General features: G+C 47.1%; 1 protein-coding gene across 1 annotated transcript; it reads left to right on the top strand.

Annotated features, from left to right (window-relative positions):
- The first annotated feature begins 11,851 nt into the window (after positions 1 to 11,851).
- On the top strand, positions 11,852 to 15,006 carry LOC148872800 (protein trichome birefringence-like). The gene is made up of 5 exons (XM_088969090.1): positions 11,852 to 12,978; positions 13,332 to 13,524; positions 13,646 to 13,839; positions 13,948 to 14,106; positions 14,255 to 15,006. The coding sequence occupies exons 1-5, from the start codon at positions 12,032 to 12,034 to the stop codon at positions 14,622 to 14,624; spliced, it is 1,863 nt and encodes a 620-aa protein (XP_088825216.1). The 5' UTR covers positions 11,852 to 12,031; the 3' UTR covers positions 14,625 to 15,006.
- The last annotated feature ends 5,188 nt before the right edge of the window (positions 15,007 to 20,194 follow it).

The raw sequence follows: 20,194 nt of genomic DNA, 5'->3' as shown, positions 1-20,194 counted from the left end.
TCCCAGCGTGGAAGCGGGACTACTTCGTGGTCCGAAGTGCTAAGGGGTAGCCATTTCCTACTCAATGGAGGGCGGCTGTCCCTGACCCCGGTGTCATGTTGGATAAAGACATGGCGGAGACCTTGTCCTGGGCCCAAGTTCTGGCTCGAGTGCGAAGAATACCTCTCGAAAGCAGAGAAGACCCGCGGTGCCAACTTACTTGCCAGAATGAAGAGAAGGAAGTGGGTCACCAAGCGAGCTCGCGTGGATTCTCCCCGGGCCATGGAGCCCAAAGTCCCGAGCCAGCCTCCAATCATCAACCTAGACTCTCCCAGGAAACTCGAGGCGGCGGGGCCTATCCCCAAGATGGCAGTGGAGCCCAGCGTTGCGGAGGCTCGGGAAGGTGAGACTACAGAAGCTTATCGAACACCAACTGTGTTTTCCAACTCGGGGAGCAAGGAGGGGGTTGGTAGTGTGCTGACCCCGAGCTATGCTCTTCGCAAGAGCAAGAAGGTCATTTACCCGAGTGAGGTCGCAGAATGGTCCGAGCTCCCTCCTAGTCACATCAGTGCACGTGTAGCGTCTCACGTCATGGTGGTAAGTTGTCGAAGTCTTCCCTTAGTGCTTTTTCCATTCACTTTTACTTTCATGCCAAACTAACTCTTTGCTTGGCAGGCGAACTCCTCTATTCATGCCCTAATAATTCAGTTAGAGAGGAACCTGAAGCGGGCACAAGCTGTCGAAGAGGCTCTGGGGTCAGCTCAGGAGTAGGCGCAGACTGCCAAAGAGGCTCTAGGATTAGTTCGGGAGCGGGTCCATCGCCTTGAGGGTGAAGCTTCAGCTCAAAAGAGTGAACTGGAGAGACTCCGGAGGGAGAATGGCGCTCTGAGGCTCGTCGTGAAGCACCTCGCAACTTCGAAAGGCGGCTTGGAGCACGAGGTGGAATACCTCAAGGCCGACATCAAGGAGAAGACAGATATGTTCTTTCAGGCCCTTGAGGATACCAAGGTGAAGGCCATCAACGACTACATAGCATCGGAGCGCTTCGACGACCTGATGGTGGGCTCATACCAGAGGGGCTTCAAACTGAGTCGGTGGATTATAAGGCACGCCTACCCCGAACTTGATACCCATGACATCACCACCTCGTGTATTACTCCGGAGATGGCTGCTGCGGCCGTTGAAGATCCGGACTCTAACGACGAGGTTGACCCCCCGAGTGTTGCCGAGGTCCCTTTTGAGGGCAAGGGGATGTAGTATCGAAGTGATGTATACTGGGCCTGCGAGCCCGAAGTGATGTGTATTGAGCCTGCAAGCTCATTTTCCTTCTCTTTTTTCTTTTTTTTTGAACACACTGTAAAGCAAACATTAGTAATGAAGTACCTTTTCCTGCTTAAGTGTTGTGCAACTATTTCTTTTTTGTCGAAGTGATTATATTGCCGATATGCATAGAGTTAGGTCCCCGAGATGGGGGATTCCTTGGGGCGAGTTGGCATAGTAAGGCTATATGCCCGATCTGTTCTCTGCCTTTCTTGGAGCGAGCTTTACACCCCGGGTTTCATACCCGTGTTGCCCGCTCTTTTGGCACTAACACTGTTTGCGCTGATGAGTTCCCGAGGTCATCCTCAGCTCGGCGCTTTAGCCCTTAGGATATTTTCCTGAGCTTCTTGCCCATGCCGGGGTGGTGACCGGGTCTTGTGGTGTTGGGGTCTTTGTTTCTTCAGCATTTTGGCCCTTGGGCTCTTGGGAGCGGCTTACAGTCCGCCCAGTTCGGTAACTTATAGGTAGTATCGCCTTAGGTTGACGGTGTTCCAAGCTCGGGGTATTTGCCTACCCTCTGGGGTCTCGAGCTCGTATGCTCCTCCAAGTGCTCTCTTTACTCGGTAGGGTCCTTCCCAGTTTGGCTCAAGTTTGCCGACGCCGGGCTCAGGTACCATGACCTTGCGAAGAACTAGGTCACCGATGCGAAAGTTTTGCTTCTTGACTCTAGCACTGTAGTACCGAGCTACCCTTTGCTGGTACGTTGCAGTCCTGATGTATGCGAGGTCCCTCACCTCATCGATCAGGTTGAGGTTGGTACGTAGTTAGTCGTTATTGGTATCATCATTGTATGCTTCTAGCCGAAGTGAGGGGATTTTGATTTCGGTTAAGATGATTGCCTCTGTGCCATAGGTGAGGTTGAAGGGGGTTTCTCCGGTGGCAGTTTTCTCTGTAGTTCGGTATGCCCATAGAACGCTGGGCAGCTTGTCTGCCCATAACCCTTTAGCTCGGTCTAGCCTGGACTTTAGTTCGTAGAGAATAACTCTATTCGTGACTTCTGCTTGACCGTTTGCTTGTGGGTGCGCAACCGACGTGAAGTTTTGTCGGATCCCTATGTCTTGGCACCACTCTTGGAATTTGATGTCCTTGAACTGCTTGCCATTGTCGGAGATCAGTATCCAAGGTAGCCCGAAGCGGCACACTATGTTCTTCTAGAAGAAGTTCTGGATGTTTCGAGCTGTGATTGTTATGAGAGTTTCAGCTTCAACCCACTTTGTGAAGTAATCTATTGCCACTACTAGGAACTTTCTCCCACCCGTTGCTGGTGGGAATGGTCCGAGTAGATCGATGCCCCACTGTGCGAAGGCGGCGGGCTGGTCATGAATATTGGTGTGCTTCTGACACTTATCGCATTTCCTGACCAGCCCAACGGCATCTGCTTTCATTGTTGGCCAGTAGTACCCTTGTCGTAGTGCTTTTTGAGCAAGAGCCCTGCCCCCCAGGTGTCCGCCACACTAGCCTTCATGAATGTCGTGGAGTACAAGCTCGGCTTCGGGAGGCCGCAAGCAGCGCAGGTAGGGGAGCGTGTTGGATCTCCGGTACAACCGTCCGTCTATTATGACGTATTTGGCTGCTTGGCGCTCTACCCTCTTGGCGGCGTTGCGGTCTGCGGGGAGGGTTCCATGTAGCAGGAAGCTCGCGAGTGGATCAATCCAGCTCGGCTCTGCTTGGGCGATAGAAGCGACCTCCTCTGCCCCCCCCCCCCCCCAAGAATGCTAGGCCGAGGTAAGTCCTCTATATACACAGTTCTCATGGTGTTGTCTAATCGGGACAAGGCATCAGCCTCAGCATTCTCTGACCTCGGGATTTGCTTGATGAAGTGTGATTGGAAGCTAAGCAGAGCCTCTTTTACCTTTGCCAAGTAGAAGATCATAGTTGGCTCGTGGGCTTCATATTCGCTTGTAACTTGGTTGACCACAAGCTGGGAATCGCTACCGATAACTATGTGTTTTGCTTTTACCTCTTGCGTCAGGGCTAGCCCAGCTATCAACGCCTCATATTACGTCTCATTGTTGGATGTCATGAACTTGAAGCATAGCGCGTACTCCAGTTTCGTGCCACTTGGACTGTGGAGAACTACACCGGCTCCGCTGCCCTGCTGATTTGAGGAGCCATCAACGTGAAGGATCCAAGGTTCTTCACACCAATTTGCGTCTGGCCTGGGACTCAACCGACCTGGGAGCACCGAGCTCACCCAAACTGGGAGCCTCGTGCTCAACCAGGCTATGGACATCGGAGTTGAACGTGCATTCTACAACAAAATCCGTCAAGGCTTGGGCTTTGATAGCGATTCGTGGCTTGTACTGGAGGTCGTACTCACTGAGTTCGATGGCCCACTTTGTCAATCGACCTAAGACCTCGGGCCTGAGCAATACTTGCCTCAAGGGTTTGTTGGTGAGGAAGATGATGGCATGGGCTTGGAAGTACGGACAGAGTTTCCGGGTCGCAAACCAGGGCATAGGCTAGCTTTTCTATCTCTGGATATCTCGTTTCTGCTCCCTGCAATACTTTACTAACATAGTAGATGGGTCGTTGGACCCGATCTGCTTCCTTTATAAGTACCAAACTGACCACTTCGTCGCTTGCTGAGAGGTACAGTTCTAAAACATCGCCCTCTTCAGGTCGGGCCAAAACTGGGATACTGACAAGGTATCTTTTGAGCTCGTCAAACACAAGCTAGCACTCCAGGTTCCACTCGAACCCTTTGCTTTTCATTGTCTTGAAGAAGGGCAGGCAACGGTCTGCTGATTTAGACATAAAATGACTCAGAGTGAATATTCTACCGTTTAATCTCTGAATCTCTTTCACTTTTCAGGGCGGTCTCATATCTAGGATGGCCTTTATTTTATCCGGGTTAGCTTCAATACCGCGTCGGTTGACGATGCACCCTAGGAACTTACCCGAGGTGACACCGAAGATACACTTATTTGGGTTTAGTTTCATGCTAAATTGACACAGAATTTGAAAGACGGAATGCAAATCTTGTATTAATTCATGCAAAAACTGTGTCTTAATGACCATGTCGTCTACATAACATTCTATCTTTGTGCCAATTAAGGGTTGAAACAGCTTATTCACAAGCCTTTGAAAGGTTCCCCCAGCATTTTTCAGTCCGAAGGGCATAACCTTGTAGCAGTACAGGCCAAACTCGGTTATGAAGGCAGTTTTTTCCTCGTCGGACGGGTCCCTCTTGATTTGGTTGTAGCCCAAGTAGGCATCTAGGAAGCTTAGCAACTCGTGTCCCAAGGTCGCGTCCACCAGGCAGTCGATCCTGGGGAGAGGGAAGCAATCTTTCGGGCAAGCTCGATTCAGGTCGGTGTAGTCGACGCACATGCGCCACTTGCCGTTTGCCTTCTTTACCAGAACAGGATTGGCCACCCAGCTCGGGTAATGAACTTCCTTTATGAAGTCTGCTGGGAGGAGCTTCTCGACCTCCTCATCGACCGCCCTCCAGTGCTCTGGGGCTAGGTTGCGTTTCTTTTGTCTAATGGGCCTAACTACAGGGTCAATATTTAGCTTGTGAGTTATAAGGTCGGGGCTTATACCGGGCATCTCTACCACAGACCATGCAAAAACATCTAAATTTTGGAGTAAGAAACTTACCAGTTCGGTTCGTAGGGGTTTCTGGACGGAAGCATCGATTTGAAGCATCCGAGCTGGGTTTGCGACTGAGGTCGGAACATCGACTATTTCTTCCGTGGGCGCAGCTCGTTCTTCGCCTTGCTCTGTAGGCCACTCCAGTTCGAGGTCGCCGGCCACCTTGGTTGCCCCGCCCTACTCCCACACTGAAGTTTGTAGGGAACTTCATTGCCAAATGATAAGTGGAGACCACCGCTCATAGGAAATGGGTGATCGGCCGACCTATTATGGCATTGTATGGGGAGGGGTTTGTGACCACCAGGAAGTCGTGGTTGAGTCTAACTACGCAGGACCATGTGCCGACTTCCACAAGTACTATCACTTTCTCAAGGGGACTGACTTTTTCTCTGCTGAAGCCCACCAAAGGAGTGTTTGCGGGTCTCAAGTCACTTCCCTGCAACTGAAGCTGGTCGAACATGGCTTTGAAGAGAATATCTGCCGAGCTGCCCGAGTCAACCAGTACGCACCTGACCTCGAAGTCATTGATCTTTACCTTTATGACGAGGGCGTTGTCGTGGGGGTAGTGAACCCCACGCGCATCGTCCTCGGTGAAGAATATGGGGTCTTCCATCCTTGGTTGCTTTGGGGGATTTTGTTCTTCTCTGGCGGCCTCACAGGTTGATGCCCGAGCTGCTGCCGAGGTGCATCCTGCTACAATCGATCCTCCAATGATCACATGAATCATTCCCCAAACTGGCCTTTCCTCCGGGGGCTATTTCTGTGACTGTTCTGCTGGCCGACTGCTAGACTCAGGGGCATCTCTGTTGTGCTCCCCCTATCGACCTATCTTATTGTTGTTATTGTTATTAGTATGTTGTACAAAATTTCTTAGGTACCCGCGATGGATAAGTTCCTCTATCTCACCGCGGAGATTAGTACAATGTTTCCGTGCTATGACCGTGGTCTCTATGAAAACTGCAGTACAAGTTTTTATTCCTCTCGTTCGGGTTCCCTTGACGAGGTGGCCATTTCACGTATGGGGCATCTTTGATTGTCATCAAGATCTTGGCCCGCTTTGCGTTTAAGGGCGTGTAGTCCGCCCAACCTGCTATGGGAGCTCGGAACGGCTGGCTTGGCTCCATCCCCCGAGCTGAGTCTTTCTTTCTCCTGTCATCTTGATTGGAGGGTTCGCCTTCCCTCTTCCTTTTTTCGATCTCGCTTTCAGTCCTTTGGTTGATCTCCTCCTCTGTCCTTATGAATCTGTCTGCGAGCTTGAGGAATTCAGCTATGGTCGTGGGCTGGTTGACCACCATGTGCCACTTGAATTCCTTGTGCATCACACCCCTCTTGGCTGCCGCGAGCTATACTGCGGGGTCTAGGCGTTGTATCTGCAAGCACGCGTCATTGAACTACTTGATATAGCCCCGGATGGACTCTCCTTCCCTTTGGACTATCCCGAGGAGGCTCTCCTCGGGTCGGGGGCACCGCTTGCTGGTAACAAAGTGTGCGGTGAAGACTTGCACAAATTGGGTCCAGCTCCTTACCGACCCGGGGTCCAGGTTCTTGTACCAGGTGTGGGCTACTCCCCTGAAGGTGGTAGTGAAGGCCACACACATGCAGGACTCGTTGGCCCTCGTTAGGTGCATTTGGGACTAGAAAGCATCGACATGGTCACTGGGGTCAAAGGACCCATCATACTTGTCTAGAGGAGGGAGCTTGAAATCTTTGGGCATGGGAACCGCGAGGAGTTCCGATGATAGCGGGAAGGGAGTGAAAGGATAGGGGCAACTTTTACCTCTCCCGAGCTTGCTTCTTCTTTACCTCGGAGCTCGGGCAGGACGCGGGTGGTAGTTCGGCGACTTCGCCGGTGCCTCCTCTACTGCTTGGAAGGCCCGGTATTGGCGCTGCTTGCCGAGCTCAATGGGCCCAGACTGTTGGTGGTAGTTTGCAGCTAGGATGTCAAATTGGTTTTCTGTGAGCGGGAGCCCGAACTTAGAGTGTCGAGGTGCCAACTTGATTGGCTGGGAGGTTCCTAATCCGTCGGTGAGCTGTGAGGCGGGGGTAGTTAGTCTTTCCCTCCTGCTCGGGGATGAGGCCTGGCTTGTAGAGGAGTCCTGCGGCTGGGAAGCTTCCCCTCGGTGAAGGCGTCCGCCCTGAGGAGAGGGCTTGACCGGCTTGACAACAGGGTGTCGAGGTGGAAGCTGCGGTTGGTTCAGAAGCAGTTGGGGGAACTGCTGTTGGTAGTGATATTGAGAAATGTGGTGTAGTACTTGCTGCTAATGAAGTTGATGTTACTGGAACTGTTGCATTTGGGCTTGCATGGCCCACATGCATTGCATCAAGTCCTCAAACCGATTCTGGCTGGTCGCCGGAAGGACAACGGTCGGTTTGGCGAAGGTTGTCTCAATAGGGAGGGGAAGGGGAACGTTCATAGGTGCCACTGTTCATGGCGCATTGAGGCTAGGGATTCCGTTCGCCGAGAGGGGGACGGTGAACTGTCCGATGCACACAGTGGTGGGTTGAGGGTCTTCCTCTACAGCATTCATGTTAGCATTACGTCTGTCGCTGCCGAAAGAAGCCATGAATGCTAAGTTTTCTTTGGAAGGGAGTGAAAGGTTAGGGGAGGCTTTTTGAAGTCTTCCCACAGACGGCGCCAAATGATGATGCGCGATCCGGTCGGTCCTAACTACTGGTTACCTTGCCTTTGATAGAGTTGAAGATGCTTGAGACAAGGAAGAAATTGGAGATTTCTAGGGAGGAACCCGGTAGGAACACTCCGAAGCTCAAGTTAATACTCTTGAGAAGGCAAGGGAAAATAATGGATTTCAAGACCAAAAAGCACAAATATCACACATACCTCTTTCTCTCGGGGAGGAAGGCCTTTTATAACCACGTGGTACACTTACTCCCAAATTTCTGCCAAGGTGCCGGAGTGGTGCGCGAGGTGAAGTCTTGAAATCGGATGAGTAGGTCTTGTCCTGTAGTGTTGGCATATGGTCCGAACTGACCCGAGGTGGGCTAGTTTCGACCTTGCCCTTTGCGGGCTTCGCTTGTTAGCCTCGGGATCCTTTAGGGGGAGTTCGAGTTTTGCCTCCCTTTTAAGACATGGCCGCGCTACGTCGTCGTGTCGAACTGGCATTCCTACCAAATCATCTCGTCTTCTTCCACGTGTCACACAGCCAGGGGTCGGGTCAAATCTACCTCGATCAAGTGGTATTCAATCAGAATTCACACGATTGCTTTGATTGGTTAAAACTTTTCCCGTATTATATCTTTCCCTTTGGATCTTTTATCTATTACATATTGGCAATTAGTATTGTCGTGTGAATGTTGTGTGAAATCTGCTGGGCTACTACCGCGCAGGTTCGAACCCTGCTGTCGACGTCTTGAATTTTGTTTTTAAATACTCTGAATCTCTAATAGACTAGTAGGCTTATTCGGCTTTATTGATACCATTTTAACCATTTGATTGCAATTTGAAGGAAGGGGCTTCTGCCGACACTTGGTTGAATTTTTTTGCATGGTTCTTAAAAAAAGTTTGCATCGAATTAAATCAAAATCCTTTGGAATAGATGTCTCAAGAAAGCGATTGATTTTGTTACATGAGAGAGAATTCTCCAAAACTTCAATATTTGATTTGACATTTGCTCTATTTATAATCAAATATGTACATCTATATTCTTTTGGTTTTTGTGTAAATAAAAAAAATTAAATTCAAATACCATATATTATATATGAATTATATCTAATACTAATTAAGGTAAACAGAGCACAAGAAGAAGATCATTTGGACAAAGGCCAAGAAAAGTTCACTTCCATAAGATATACATAAGGTGCCCAATAGACTTGTTCAAGGGCTAGGCTGGGGTTTGATCTTTGCCAAAATTTTAATATACTCATTCCAAGTCACACTCAGGACTATGGTTTTCAAACCACTGTTGATTTGGACGGTTGGACCATTTGGCCTGAGAATTGTCTAGGCAATCAGTTCCGTTTTACCTCAAATTCGGTTTTTAGCCAAAAACCGTTAGATTGATCAACGATTCGTTATTCCGAGCGATTTAACCGTCGGCCTATCAACCCGTTCAATAATTTTTTGCCATTTTTTATTTTTTTAATTTTTATTGTTAGAACGTATCGTCGTTCAAATCAAATAATAGAATCATCAACCCAAAAATCGATGGCCAAAACGATTCCATTTCTGAATCATTTTTTAAAACCATGCTCAAAACAGTATAAAATGTACCCGTGAATAAATCTATTGCCTAATTATAACTATTTTGATGAAATAAGAGGCTGAGGTTTTCCTTTTTAGGGTAACTTCACCATCCAAAAAATGTTAACAGAACAATTTCTGTGGTCATTACCATTCTCACTATCACAATGCGATACTGTCACTTTTAATTGTTTATAATTGGAAAATAAGAGATGATAGAACTCATCTTGTGTGACTCTTATTGTTTGGTACAAAAACAAGGGTACAATTTCTTGTGAGTTATATTTTTTACGGTAAGCTTATTTATTTTATTTCTTTAATTTATTTTGTTCTTCTGAACAGAATTCATCAAAGTAGAAAATTGAGAAAAAGAATAACCTGTTTAAACTAAAGGGTTATGAACGGTTATTAAAAAGATAAATTTGTGAAATTTAATAAAAAATTGAATTTGAATTTCTTTGTTCCTTTCCATATTATTTATCTTTTAAATTAATTCTTTTTTGCAATGTTTTCAGCCCAGCCAGGACTCTGGGTTTGTTTAGCCCTTGAACCATTTACTTAGAAAAATGTTTATTGGGTCGACCCACCACCAGGTCAGTGACTTAGTGATTAGTATCAGTGAATTGTAGGTTAGATTTATTTTTTATTTTATATAAGATATATTTACTTTTTATATTAATAATTTTCACATTTAATTTATAATAATTATTATTATTATATAATTTATGATGTCATGGAGTTATTAGCAATCTTATAACTCAAAACAATATGAAAAGAAAAATGAAATTTTTTGTTTATCAAGAATATTCTATAAATATATAATCCAATTAAAATTTAAAGTATTAATATGTTTCAGCCCATATCAACCGATACGTATCGTTTCAGGAACTCCCCGATATGCCCATACATGAATATATTGAAGTCCTAACCATATATTAAAAATATCTTCCCATGATTTTCTTTTTTTTTTTTTTTTCTGACATTTGACTACATCCAAATCGCCTATAGTGGTGGCCATTGAATGGCACAACACCACACTAATACTCCCTCCCTAAAGTCGGTGATAATAGGAATGGAATTCATATTTCTAATGAAACAAAACTGAGCCACCCCTCAATCTATTGAAACTATTCATAATATGGGACTGGATTCCATGATCCGAGAGTTTTTGCTTCGTCCATGGTGTGGCCAGTGGGCCTTACATACACACTATTCTCTCCTCACCTTGATTCCCTTACGCATTTTTGTCTTTTTTTTTCGTAGAACATGTATCCTGTAGCGTGAACTATGAAAAATTTATTAAATAAAAAAATATAAACTCATGATGAATTGGGCTAACATATGTTATTTGATGCCCAGCCCAAAAAGGGCCCACTTAATTGGAGTTTTCTTTGGGAGGGAAGGACCATTGTACCCCACCAAACTGATGCTGTCATGTGAAAGTTCATGATTCTTTCAAACATGGCAACTTGGCCTTATCATCCACCGTCAGATTTATAGGTGGCAACTGTCAGCCCAGGCCCCACACCCCCCGTGGGCCGTGACCAGTCCACGGCCTCCTTTTGAAAATTTCCATCTGAGAGCCGCTGTACTCCGACGTTTACCCAATCGCCGTGATACCCGCCGCATCAATTCCATCATCCACCCTGGATAGTCGGCCGGCCCGGCCGGCAGGCCGGACGGGTTCCGGCTTCTCCTCTCCCGTCGTCTTCCTCGTTGATCACGAGGAGTTTGAGGTTCCTCGCCATGGTTTAGAGTGGGGTCCACCGAAAAATGTATAGGTTGGGCACGCTAATCTCACGGCCAGAGCATGAAACGGTTCGGTAGCGGACTCAACCAAGTCGGAATCGGTATTTGGGTGTGGTTGAACCATGATCAATGGGTTTTACGTTAAGGCGGATAATACGGGATCCATTATGCACACCTATTTGTCCAAGTCTTCGTAATCCGATAGAGTCCGTATTTATCTGAATAAAAAGAAATCCAAATCCGCTAAAAATACGGTAAATATATCCGGTGCGGATTCCGGCTCAACGACCACCGTGAAATCAGTAGTATAGGTATTGCGTTACGTCAGAGACCAGGGTCAAAAGCCTCCACGCAACAAAATTGTACGGATAATCCGGTCGCCCCGACTAGAGTCCAAGTGACCCTTCTCACTCTCTAAAATAAAAAATAAATAAATAAATAAATAATAAAAATTCGGAAATAAAAATAAAAATCAACGGTGTGATCTTGTTATGGGTCCCACACGGAAACTGCTGAACTACGGGAGGAAAAAAACCGGTAAAAAGTGAAAACGTGGTTGATTCCAAGGGTAACCGAAAAGTTTTTACAAACTCAGAAAACTACGATTTTGCCATCAATTAATTGAGGAAGAAATAAATACAGCATGTGATGTCGAACCGACAATGTGTCCAGAGTTTATTGCTTGATCTTTTTACAGATCTGCCCCTAAACGGCTAAACCTTCGCGTAATTTACTGTAGCAACCCAACTCTTTCCCTTCCGTTACATCGTGGTTATCCGCCACCTGTACCATTTTGAGAACCGGAGCCGTCCGTCGAATGGGCCCAATCTGGATCAGTTGTCGTACACTCGTAACATCAGAGGTGGGGTCAGTGCCAGGTGGAGAACTGGAATCTTGTTCCTTTGATCTTACACGTGTCAAACTCTTAGTCCAGTAACAAGTTTGGAACCACGAGGTTTCCTTGGTGGCATTTTCGATATTAAATCAAAATACAGGGGCATGAAAATTGTTTTTGAGTGAGGTGCCAACTCCTTCCGATTCTCTCTTTATCGTCGTCGTCCGCTCCAAAAGATAAGACATTCAGTTCCCAAACAGACTCTCTCTCTCTCTCTCTCTCTCTCTCTCTCTCTCTCTTTGTTTTTTCTTGGTTGTGTTGATCTGCACCTGGGGTTCTGAGGGCTGGAGTGTATGAAATCCGCCATGGCGGAAGTGGTAAAGGAATTTTCTGGTGCCGGAAACTTGATTTCCGATCTCAAGAGCCTGTTTTCCGTCCTTCGAGCCAGAAGAACAATGCTCTTCGCTTATGTGTTCATGTTCACTTTTGTTGCCTGTACTGCCTTTATTGCTTTCAGTCCTGCGAGTTCTTCTCCTTGGTTCACTAACATCTTCGGCTCTTCTTCCTCTTCTTCCACTACCGATTCTTCTCCATACAGATCTCAGTTTTCCTCTATTTTCTCCTACCTTTTCCCCAACTCTTCCCAACCCGTCTACGATTCCACTCCTATGCCTCTACAAAGTAGTCTAAACACCTCCGCATCTCGTAACACTACGATCTTAACCCCTCAAGGAGTTAATGGACAAAGTTCAAGTCCGAAAAACCAGTCTCGGGTTGCACCACAGACTGCACCAAGGTTACAACAGTCGCAGGTTGCACCACCGACGCCGACGCCGACGTCGACGTCTTTGATATCACAGTCCATCGATAAGAAACAAGAGAACCCAGCGAAGACCAACGCTAGTGCTGCTGCTGTACCGCTTTCTCGAACGGAGAATAGGACAGAGAGCTTGGTTTCATCTTCCAAGTCTGATGGGAAGGTGGGTCTTGTTAAAAATGGGACTGACAAAGTGGTGGCAGCGCAGCCGAGAGCGACGAATCTTACGGCTTCGCTGTCGAAGGGGAATAATGGGTCTTCAGCTGAGGGTTCGACAGTGAAGCAAGTGAAGGATAACTCAATGGAGTCTCTGATGCATTGTAACATCTTTGATGGGAGATGGGTGAGGGATGATTCTTACCCGCTTTATCCACCTGGGTCTTGCCCTCACATTGATGAGTCTTTTAATTGCTTTCTCAACAGTAGGCCTGATGGAGATTATCAGAAACTCAGATGGCAACCCAACGGTTGCAATATCCCAAGGTATGCAAAGGTTTGATAATTGAATTATTGTTTATTTATTTATTTATTTATTTGGTAGAGAGGGAGATTGGGTTCTTCGTTCTGCTCGGGAATTGGTCGATTTGTTTTTCATTTTCTAATAGTGCTTTCTATTCTATTGAATGTGATGTTCAAGGACATGTGGTGGTGGTGATTTGTTCAAGACGATTTTTGCTAGATTTCTTTGAAACTTTGGAATAAATATTCAAACCAGAATCTTTATATGACTTGATTTTTTAATTCTGTGTTCTGTTCTAGTGAGATCAATTGATTTGTTTTTTGTTTTTGGGTTCTGTTATACTGAGACTAATTGATTGATCTTTGTTACGACACAGATTGAATGGGAGAGATATGTTAGAATTGTTGAGAGGAAAACGCCTAGTTTTTGTCGGTGATTCTCTAAATAGGAATATGTGGGAATCTCTGGTTTGCATTCTTAGGCACTCGGTGAAAGATAAAAGCAGGGTCTTTGAAGCTTCTGGTAGACACGAATTTCGAACTGAGGGTGCTTACTCTTTCATATTCAGAGTAGGTTCTTCTTCTTCTTCTTCTTCTTCAGTTTATATCCTTCCTAGTTTCTCTGTTCTCTAGTATATGTTTAATGAAAGCTTTTCTTTTCCTTGTTTTCGTGGTTTGGATGGACCAACAGGATTATAACTGCTCCGTGGATTTCTTCCGATCTCCTTTCCTGGTTCAAGAATGGGAAATGCCAGACACTAATGGATCCAAGCATGAAACTCTTCGGCTGGATATAATTGAGAGAAAGTCTGATAGGTACAAAACAGCAGACATCATCATCTTCAACACGGGTCACTGGTGGACTCACGAGAAGACTTCTAAAGGGTACTTATTTTTCCTTGTGATTCTTTCTGTTCTTTTTTGCTTTTCTGGTTGGATCTAGAAACCAAATAATAAAGCAAAGATAATAAACCCAATGATGAATGTTTTCAGGAAGGATTATTACCAAGAGGGAAGCCATGTTTATGGAGAGCTGAATGTTGTTGAGGCGTTTCGGAGAGCTTTGACAACATGGGCGAGATGGGTTGATGCCAAAATAGATCCCAAGAAAACCATGGTTGTCTTCAGGGGCTACTCTGCCTCCCATTTCAGGTAAATTTCAATTCAATGAACTTTGGACTGAGAACCCTCATACCCACCTTTTTTTAATCTATCTCCATTAAAGTTGAGAAATATATAAGAAAAAAAAAGAAAAACAGCATGACAGACAGCTATATCGTTTGTTCTGTTCTGGTTTCAGTGGTGGACAGTGGAATTCGGGTGGGCAATGCGACCATGAGACTGAACCCATAAAGAATGAGACTTATCTGACCCCTTATCCCCCAAAGATGAGAGTGCTGGAGAATGTAATGAAAGGGATGAAGACACCCGTTTTCTACTTGAATATTACAAGAATGACTGATTACAGGAAGGATGCACACCCGTCAATCTACAGAAAGCAGAGTTTGACGGAGGAAGAAAGGAAGTCTCCATTAAGGTACCAGGATTGCAGCCATTGGTGCCTCCCTGGAGTGCCTGATTCGTGGAATGAGCTCCTGTATGCTGAGCTCTTGATCAGACATAACCAGAAGTTGCAGCAACGGCAACACCAGCAGCAGAAGAAATCTTAAAGGTAGAGAAGAAACACAGATTAGAAGCTCATGATTAATTAATTAGCAAATTAATGGGCATATGTATTATATTGTTTTTGGAAAGACAGAAATAACCCTTTAGAAGATCCAAGAAAGAGCCTTCTTTTATTATTATGAAGTAGAAAGAGGAGGGAAATTGAGGGAGAAATGGAGTGGGTTTTATTGGAGAGAGTGAGGTCTGAGCTGGGACAAAGAAAAAGGTCAGGTGATGATGTTGGGTCTGATGCTTGTGGTCTTGGAGCGTAGCTTCTCTTTCTCTCTCCACTCCTTATGATATATTCTTTTTTGAGCCCAAGGGGGCTTAGGTTGTAAATTTTCGTCTTCAGTTTGTTTAATGAAAAAATAAAATAGTGTTTCGTAAGGGTGTAATGGTTCAGTTTATTTCATTTTTTTACTTGAATGTGCTTTTTAATCAGTGATTGATGATGATTAATATGGTAAGATGCAATCAATTGGATCAAGGAAGAATGTGATTGGGGGCATTTGTTGAGTGGATTAGATTTGAAATTCAAAAAAAAAAAAAAAAGAAAGAAAGAAAAGCAGCTTGCCTCCTTTTTAAGAGAAGAAATAACATCTCTTTGGGTGTTGCTATCCCTCACATGGGCCACAAAATTTCAAATATAATGTTTTTACTTGACTATTGGCATTTCAGAATTCTCAATTCTCCTCCTGCCAGTCTGCTACAGCTTCTTTCAAGGAAATGCTTAATTGAAAAAGAAGTGCTTATTATCATGAGCCATTGGTGGAAAAGCACTTAATTTAAAATAGGAGTAATATAGGTATTTTCAAAATGAACAAGTACCTATTTCAAATTACAGCTTATTGAATAAACACTTAAAAATAAGCCTTGATTTTGGGCTTCTTGAATAAACACTTTGTGCATATTTCCAAATGCCAATTAGTATTTATTGGTGTGGTTCTAGTCTAATTACTCTCAATTCTCAAACTTGGCCTTGGATAAATTTAGATTTTTGGCTTGGATTTACCTCGTAAATTTGGAAAGGAATTTGTTCAACATTAGCCACGATCTCAACGAAGCCCACACCTATTCAACCAGACTCACTGACAGCCAGCCTCCGTTTACTCCACAGGAGTGGGAACAAATCCAACACTTCCATCCCTGTCAAAGCAACCATTGGGCGGGGGGAGTTCATGTTAGGTCCTGCCGGAGCGTGGTGCACTGGCTGTATATTCTGGGCTGACATATGAAGTACCATCCAGCCTTGTAAACAGAAAGAAAATGGCAACTGTACACGTGTATATTCATGCTGCTGACATCGTTCACTTCATTCACTCTCTTAGCGAGCTACACTTGACCCTGTTCTCGATCAGGAATTCCTATTAATTCCTGTTCCCGTCTCCTCTCTATCAAAGTAATCCCCATCCCTGACCGGATGGGGGTGGGGAAATCGAGTCCTCATCGGGATGGGGGAAATTGTCATTCCTAATTGAAATTGGAATGGATCATTCCAATTCCAACTGTTTGATTTGGTGGACTTAGAATCCCATTCCCATTTCTGGTGGAATGGCATCAAGGGAATGGCCATTCATTCCCTCTCCCTTAGGAATCAGATCTCATTCCAACTAATTCTAATTCCCATTCCAAATCCTTGTATTAGTTAAAAGTCTAGTAAAATGATTAGAGCTTGGTACAAACACAGATGGCTTGACCTCTAATATGGAAAAAATTGTTTGGGCATTTAGGAAGTGGGGGAAAATTATCAAAGTTGGGGAACCTTGGGACTTCTACATAAATTCTGGGGCAAGGGGTGCAATTTGGGTGGGCTAGGCGAGTCCGGATTGTGTGTCCCCTAGGACAGAAAACTTTATGTCCCGTCCAATCCTATTCCAACACGTCCTCTTTGCCCAGCATATTTGAAACTAATAGAAAATTATTTCTAACGGCATATGGACTTCATTATTTTATCAAATACGCTTAACCACTCACTCTTTGTACCCACTCTTTCTTTTGTCTCTTCTTCCTCCTCCCGTCTACTCCCACCGCCCCTTCGCCGCTACAACTTGTACTTCGGCCACCGATTCAAATTTCTCTCTCACATTTCTTCTCTCTCCCCACCGATACATTATTGTACTCCTGCCACAGAACCCTCTTCGCCGCTGCTGTACTCCAACATCATTGAGGACTAGCTGGGCCGACTTCTTTACCACCTCGAATGGAACAACGGCACTTCCTTCTACTACACCTCGGACTCTTCCAAGGTGTGCAAGACTCGGCATTTCGAAGTGGGAATCCCTAAACCCAACTGGCTAGACGGTACTGATGAAGGAAGATTTGGCCCGACATCACTGTTATGCGACATGTGGCAGAAACAACAATTCGGCAAAAGGGGACAAGCCTAAGGCGTGAACAAGGGGACACCAGTGGACCGAACTCCTTATGGAGGGCCCGAACTCACCCTTGGCCCAAAACCAAAGTAATCCGAACTGGCCAACTTTGTAACAGCTCGGGAGACACCTCGCCGAACTGACCAACCTTGTAACAGATCGGGATATACCTTGTCGAACTGGCCACCTTGTAACAGTTCGGGATACACTTCGCCGAACTGGCCAACTTTGTAACAGCTCGGGATACACCTCGCCGAACTGACCAACCTTGTAACAGCTCGGGATATACCTCGCCGAACTGGCCACCTTGTAACAGTTCGGGATACACCTCGCCGAACTGGCCAACCTTGTAACAGTTCGGGATACACCTCGCCGAACTGACATGCCCTATAGATACCTCCGAGCTCAAGACTTCGCCTCGCTCAGCACTCCGCATCACCTTCTGGGCACCAAAACCAAACAAGTCGTACCATGCCTGACACTGAGGAAGTCCGTGCCCGAGGGCACCACACCTGACTGACTTGGGATTTGACGTTTGGCGGTCGCACTCTAAACGGCCACCTGCCACCGCCACTGACACCGCCATCTCCAGTTAGAGAGACGGTTAGGCAGTGACGGTTCTGTCCCAGTAGAAAGGACGACGGCCGAATTGACAAGCACAAGGGTAATCATACCCGACCTAACAAGGGCCTCGGAGCGAGTGCACGAAGTGATTATAAGAGCCCCCTGCCCCCAACAAACAAGGTATGCAAGCTTTGCACTATCTGGTATTATCTTGCTTTTGAAGGATTCTAACTTGAGCTTCGGAGCCGCTACACCGGGCTCCCCCCCGGAGCTTCCGCATCTCCTCCGTTTCAGGTTCCCTGCTACCCCGTTCAGAAGCAAGGTCGTGGATAGCTAAAACCGGCTGGATCGCGCTCCATCAATTGGCGCCGTCTGTGGGAACGCTTCAAAAAGCCTCCCTCCAAACTTCCATAACCCCTTTTCTTCAAAAAACCCAACACTCATGGCCTCCTCCAGCAACGCCGGACGTGGCACGGAGACAAACATCACTGAGGAACAACTTCAAGTCCCCGTGGTGTGCGTTGGACAGTTCACCATCCCCCTTTCGGTGGATGGGATCCTCGGCTTGAATGCGCCACAAGCAAGGGCGCCCGTAAACCTTCCTACCACAAGCATCCCCTTTCCTCTCCCCATTGAGACAACCTTTACTGAACCGACTGTCGTCCCCCTGGCAGCCAGCCAAAATCGGTTGGACGACTTGATGCAGTGCATGCGGGCAATGCAAGCCCAAATGCAACAGTTCCAGCAGCACCAGCTTCACCAGCACCAAGTACTGCACAACATCTCCCAGTATCACTATCAACAGCAGTTCCCCCAACTGCCACTGAACCAGCCACTACTTCCACCTCGCCACCCCGCTCCGAGGCTGGTCAAGGCCTCCCCGCAGGATGGACGCCCCCACCAGGCGAAGGCCTCCCGGCCCCAGAACCCCCCTAACAGCCAGGCCTTGTCCCCAGGCCGAAGAGAGAAAAATACCATCCCCGCCTCGCAACCCGCAGGCAGGGCGGGAACCTCGCCCGTGAGGTCGGCACCCTGGCGCTCCAAGCCTGAGTTCCCGCTCACGGAAAACCGATTCGGCGCCCTGGCGGCAGACTACCAGCATTCCGGGCCCATCGAGCTCGGTAACACGGAGGCCAGCAGTGCCAGTACAAGGACCACTCAACAACGAAGGCACCGGCAAAGTCGTCGAACCGCCACCCGTGCCTTGTCAAAACTCGGAGGCAAAGAGACGAGCTCGGATGAGGTAGGAGCTGCCCCGATTCTCTCGGTTCCTCCCCCCCTCGCATCAGAACTCCTGGCGGTCCCCTTACCCAGAAATTTCAAGCTCCCACCTCTGGACAAGTACGACGGGTCCTTCGACCCCAACGACCACGTTGACGCCTTTCAATCCCAAATGCACCTCGCCAGGGCCAGCGAATCGTGCATGTGCGTGGCCTTTACCACCACCCTCAGGGGGGTAGCCCGCACTTGGTACAGGAACCAGCCAACGGTGCCCCAAAACAGAGGAAAGCATCTTCGGAGTAGTCCAAAGAGAAGGAGAATCCATCCGGGGCTACATCAAGTGATTCAACAAAGCATGCTTGCAGATACCACGGTTGGACCCCGCAGTGCAGCTAGCGGCAGCCAAAAGAGGGGTGATGCACAAAGAATTCAAATGGCACATGGTGGCTAACCAGCCCGCAACCATGGCCGAATTCCTCAAACTCGTCGATAAGTTCATGAGGACAGAGGAAGAAATCAACCAACGAACCGAAGGCGGGAACGAGAAAAGAAAGAGAGAAGGCGAGCTCTCCAACCCGGTCGACAGAAAAAACCCATCTCGGGAGCCGAAGCCGAACCAGTCATTTCGGGCTCCCCTAGCAGTTCGGACGGACTACACGCTGTTAAACACAAGGCGTACCGAAATCTTAATGACGATCAAAGACGCCCCGTACGTGAAGTGGCCACCTCGCCTAAAGGGAAATCCGAACGAGAGAAATAAGAATTTGTATTGTAGTTTCCATAGAGACCATGGTCATAGTACCGAGCAGTGTAATAACCTCCGGGACGAGATAGAGGGGCTCATCCGTCGCGGATACTTGAGAAACTTTGTACAACACAACAATAATAACAATAAGGCAGGTCGGCAAGGGGAGCACGAAAAGGATGCCCCCGAGTCTAGCAACAGACCTACCGAATCGTTGCAGCGACAGCCTCCGGAAGAGAGGCCAGTTCGGGGAACCATCCATGTAATTGTGGGAGGTTCGGTGGTAGCGGGGTGTACCTCGGCAGCGGCCCGGACTTCAGTTCGCGAAGCGGCCCTCGAAGAACGGAACCCCCCAAAGAGACCAAAGACCGAAGAACCTATCTTCTTCACGGAGGACGATGCGCGAGGGGTCCGCAACCCCCATGATGACGCGCTTGTCATTAAACTAAGGATCAGCGACTTCGAGGTCAGACGTGTACTCGTAGATTCGGGCAGCTCAGCGAACATCCTCTTTAAATCAGCATTTGACCAGCTGCAGTTACAGAGGAGCGAGCTGAAGCCCGCGAACACTCCCTTGGTGGGTTTCAGCGGAGAGGAAGTCAAGCCCCTCGGAAAAATAACAGTACCTGTGGAAGTCGGCACATGGCCTTGTGCAGTTAGACTCAACCATGAT

Source organism: Nelumbo lutea, chromosome 2 (genome assembly GCF_056320005.1).
Source record: "Nelumbo lutea isolate HS-2025 chromosome 2, American lotus-T2T, whole genome shotgun sequence".
In the NCBI taxonomy this organism is placed as follows: Eukaryota; Viridiplantae; Streptophyta; class Magnoliopsida; order Proteales; family Nelumbonaceae; genus Nelumbo; species Nelumbo lutea.
Note: the sequence above shows the minus strand (reverse complement) of the source record. Positions and strands in the feature narration are given on the sequence as shown.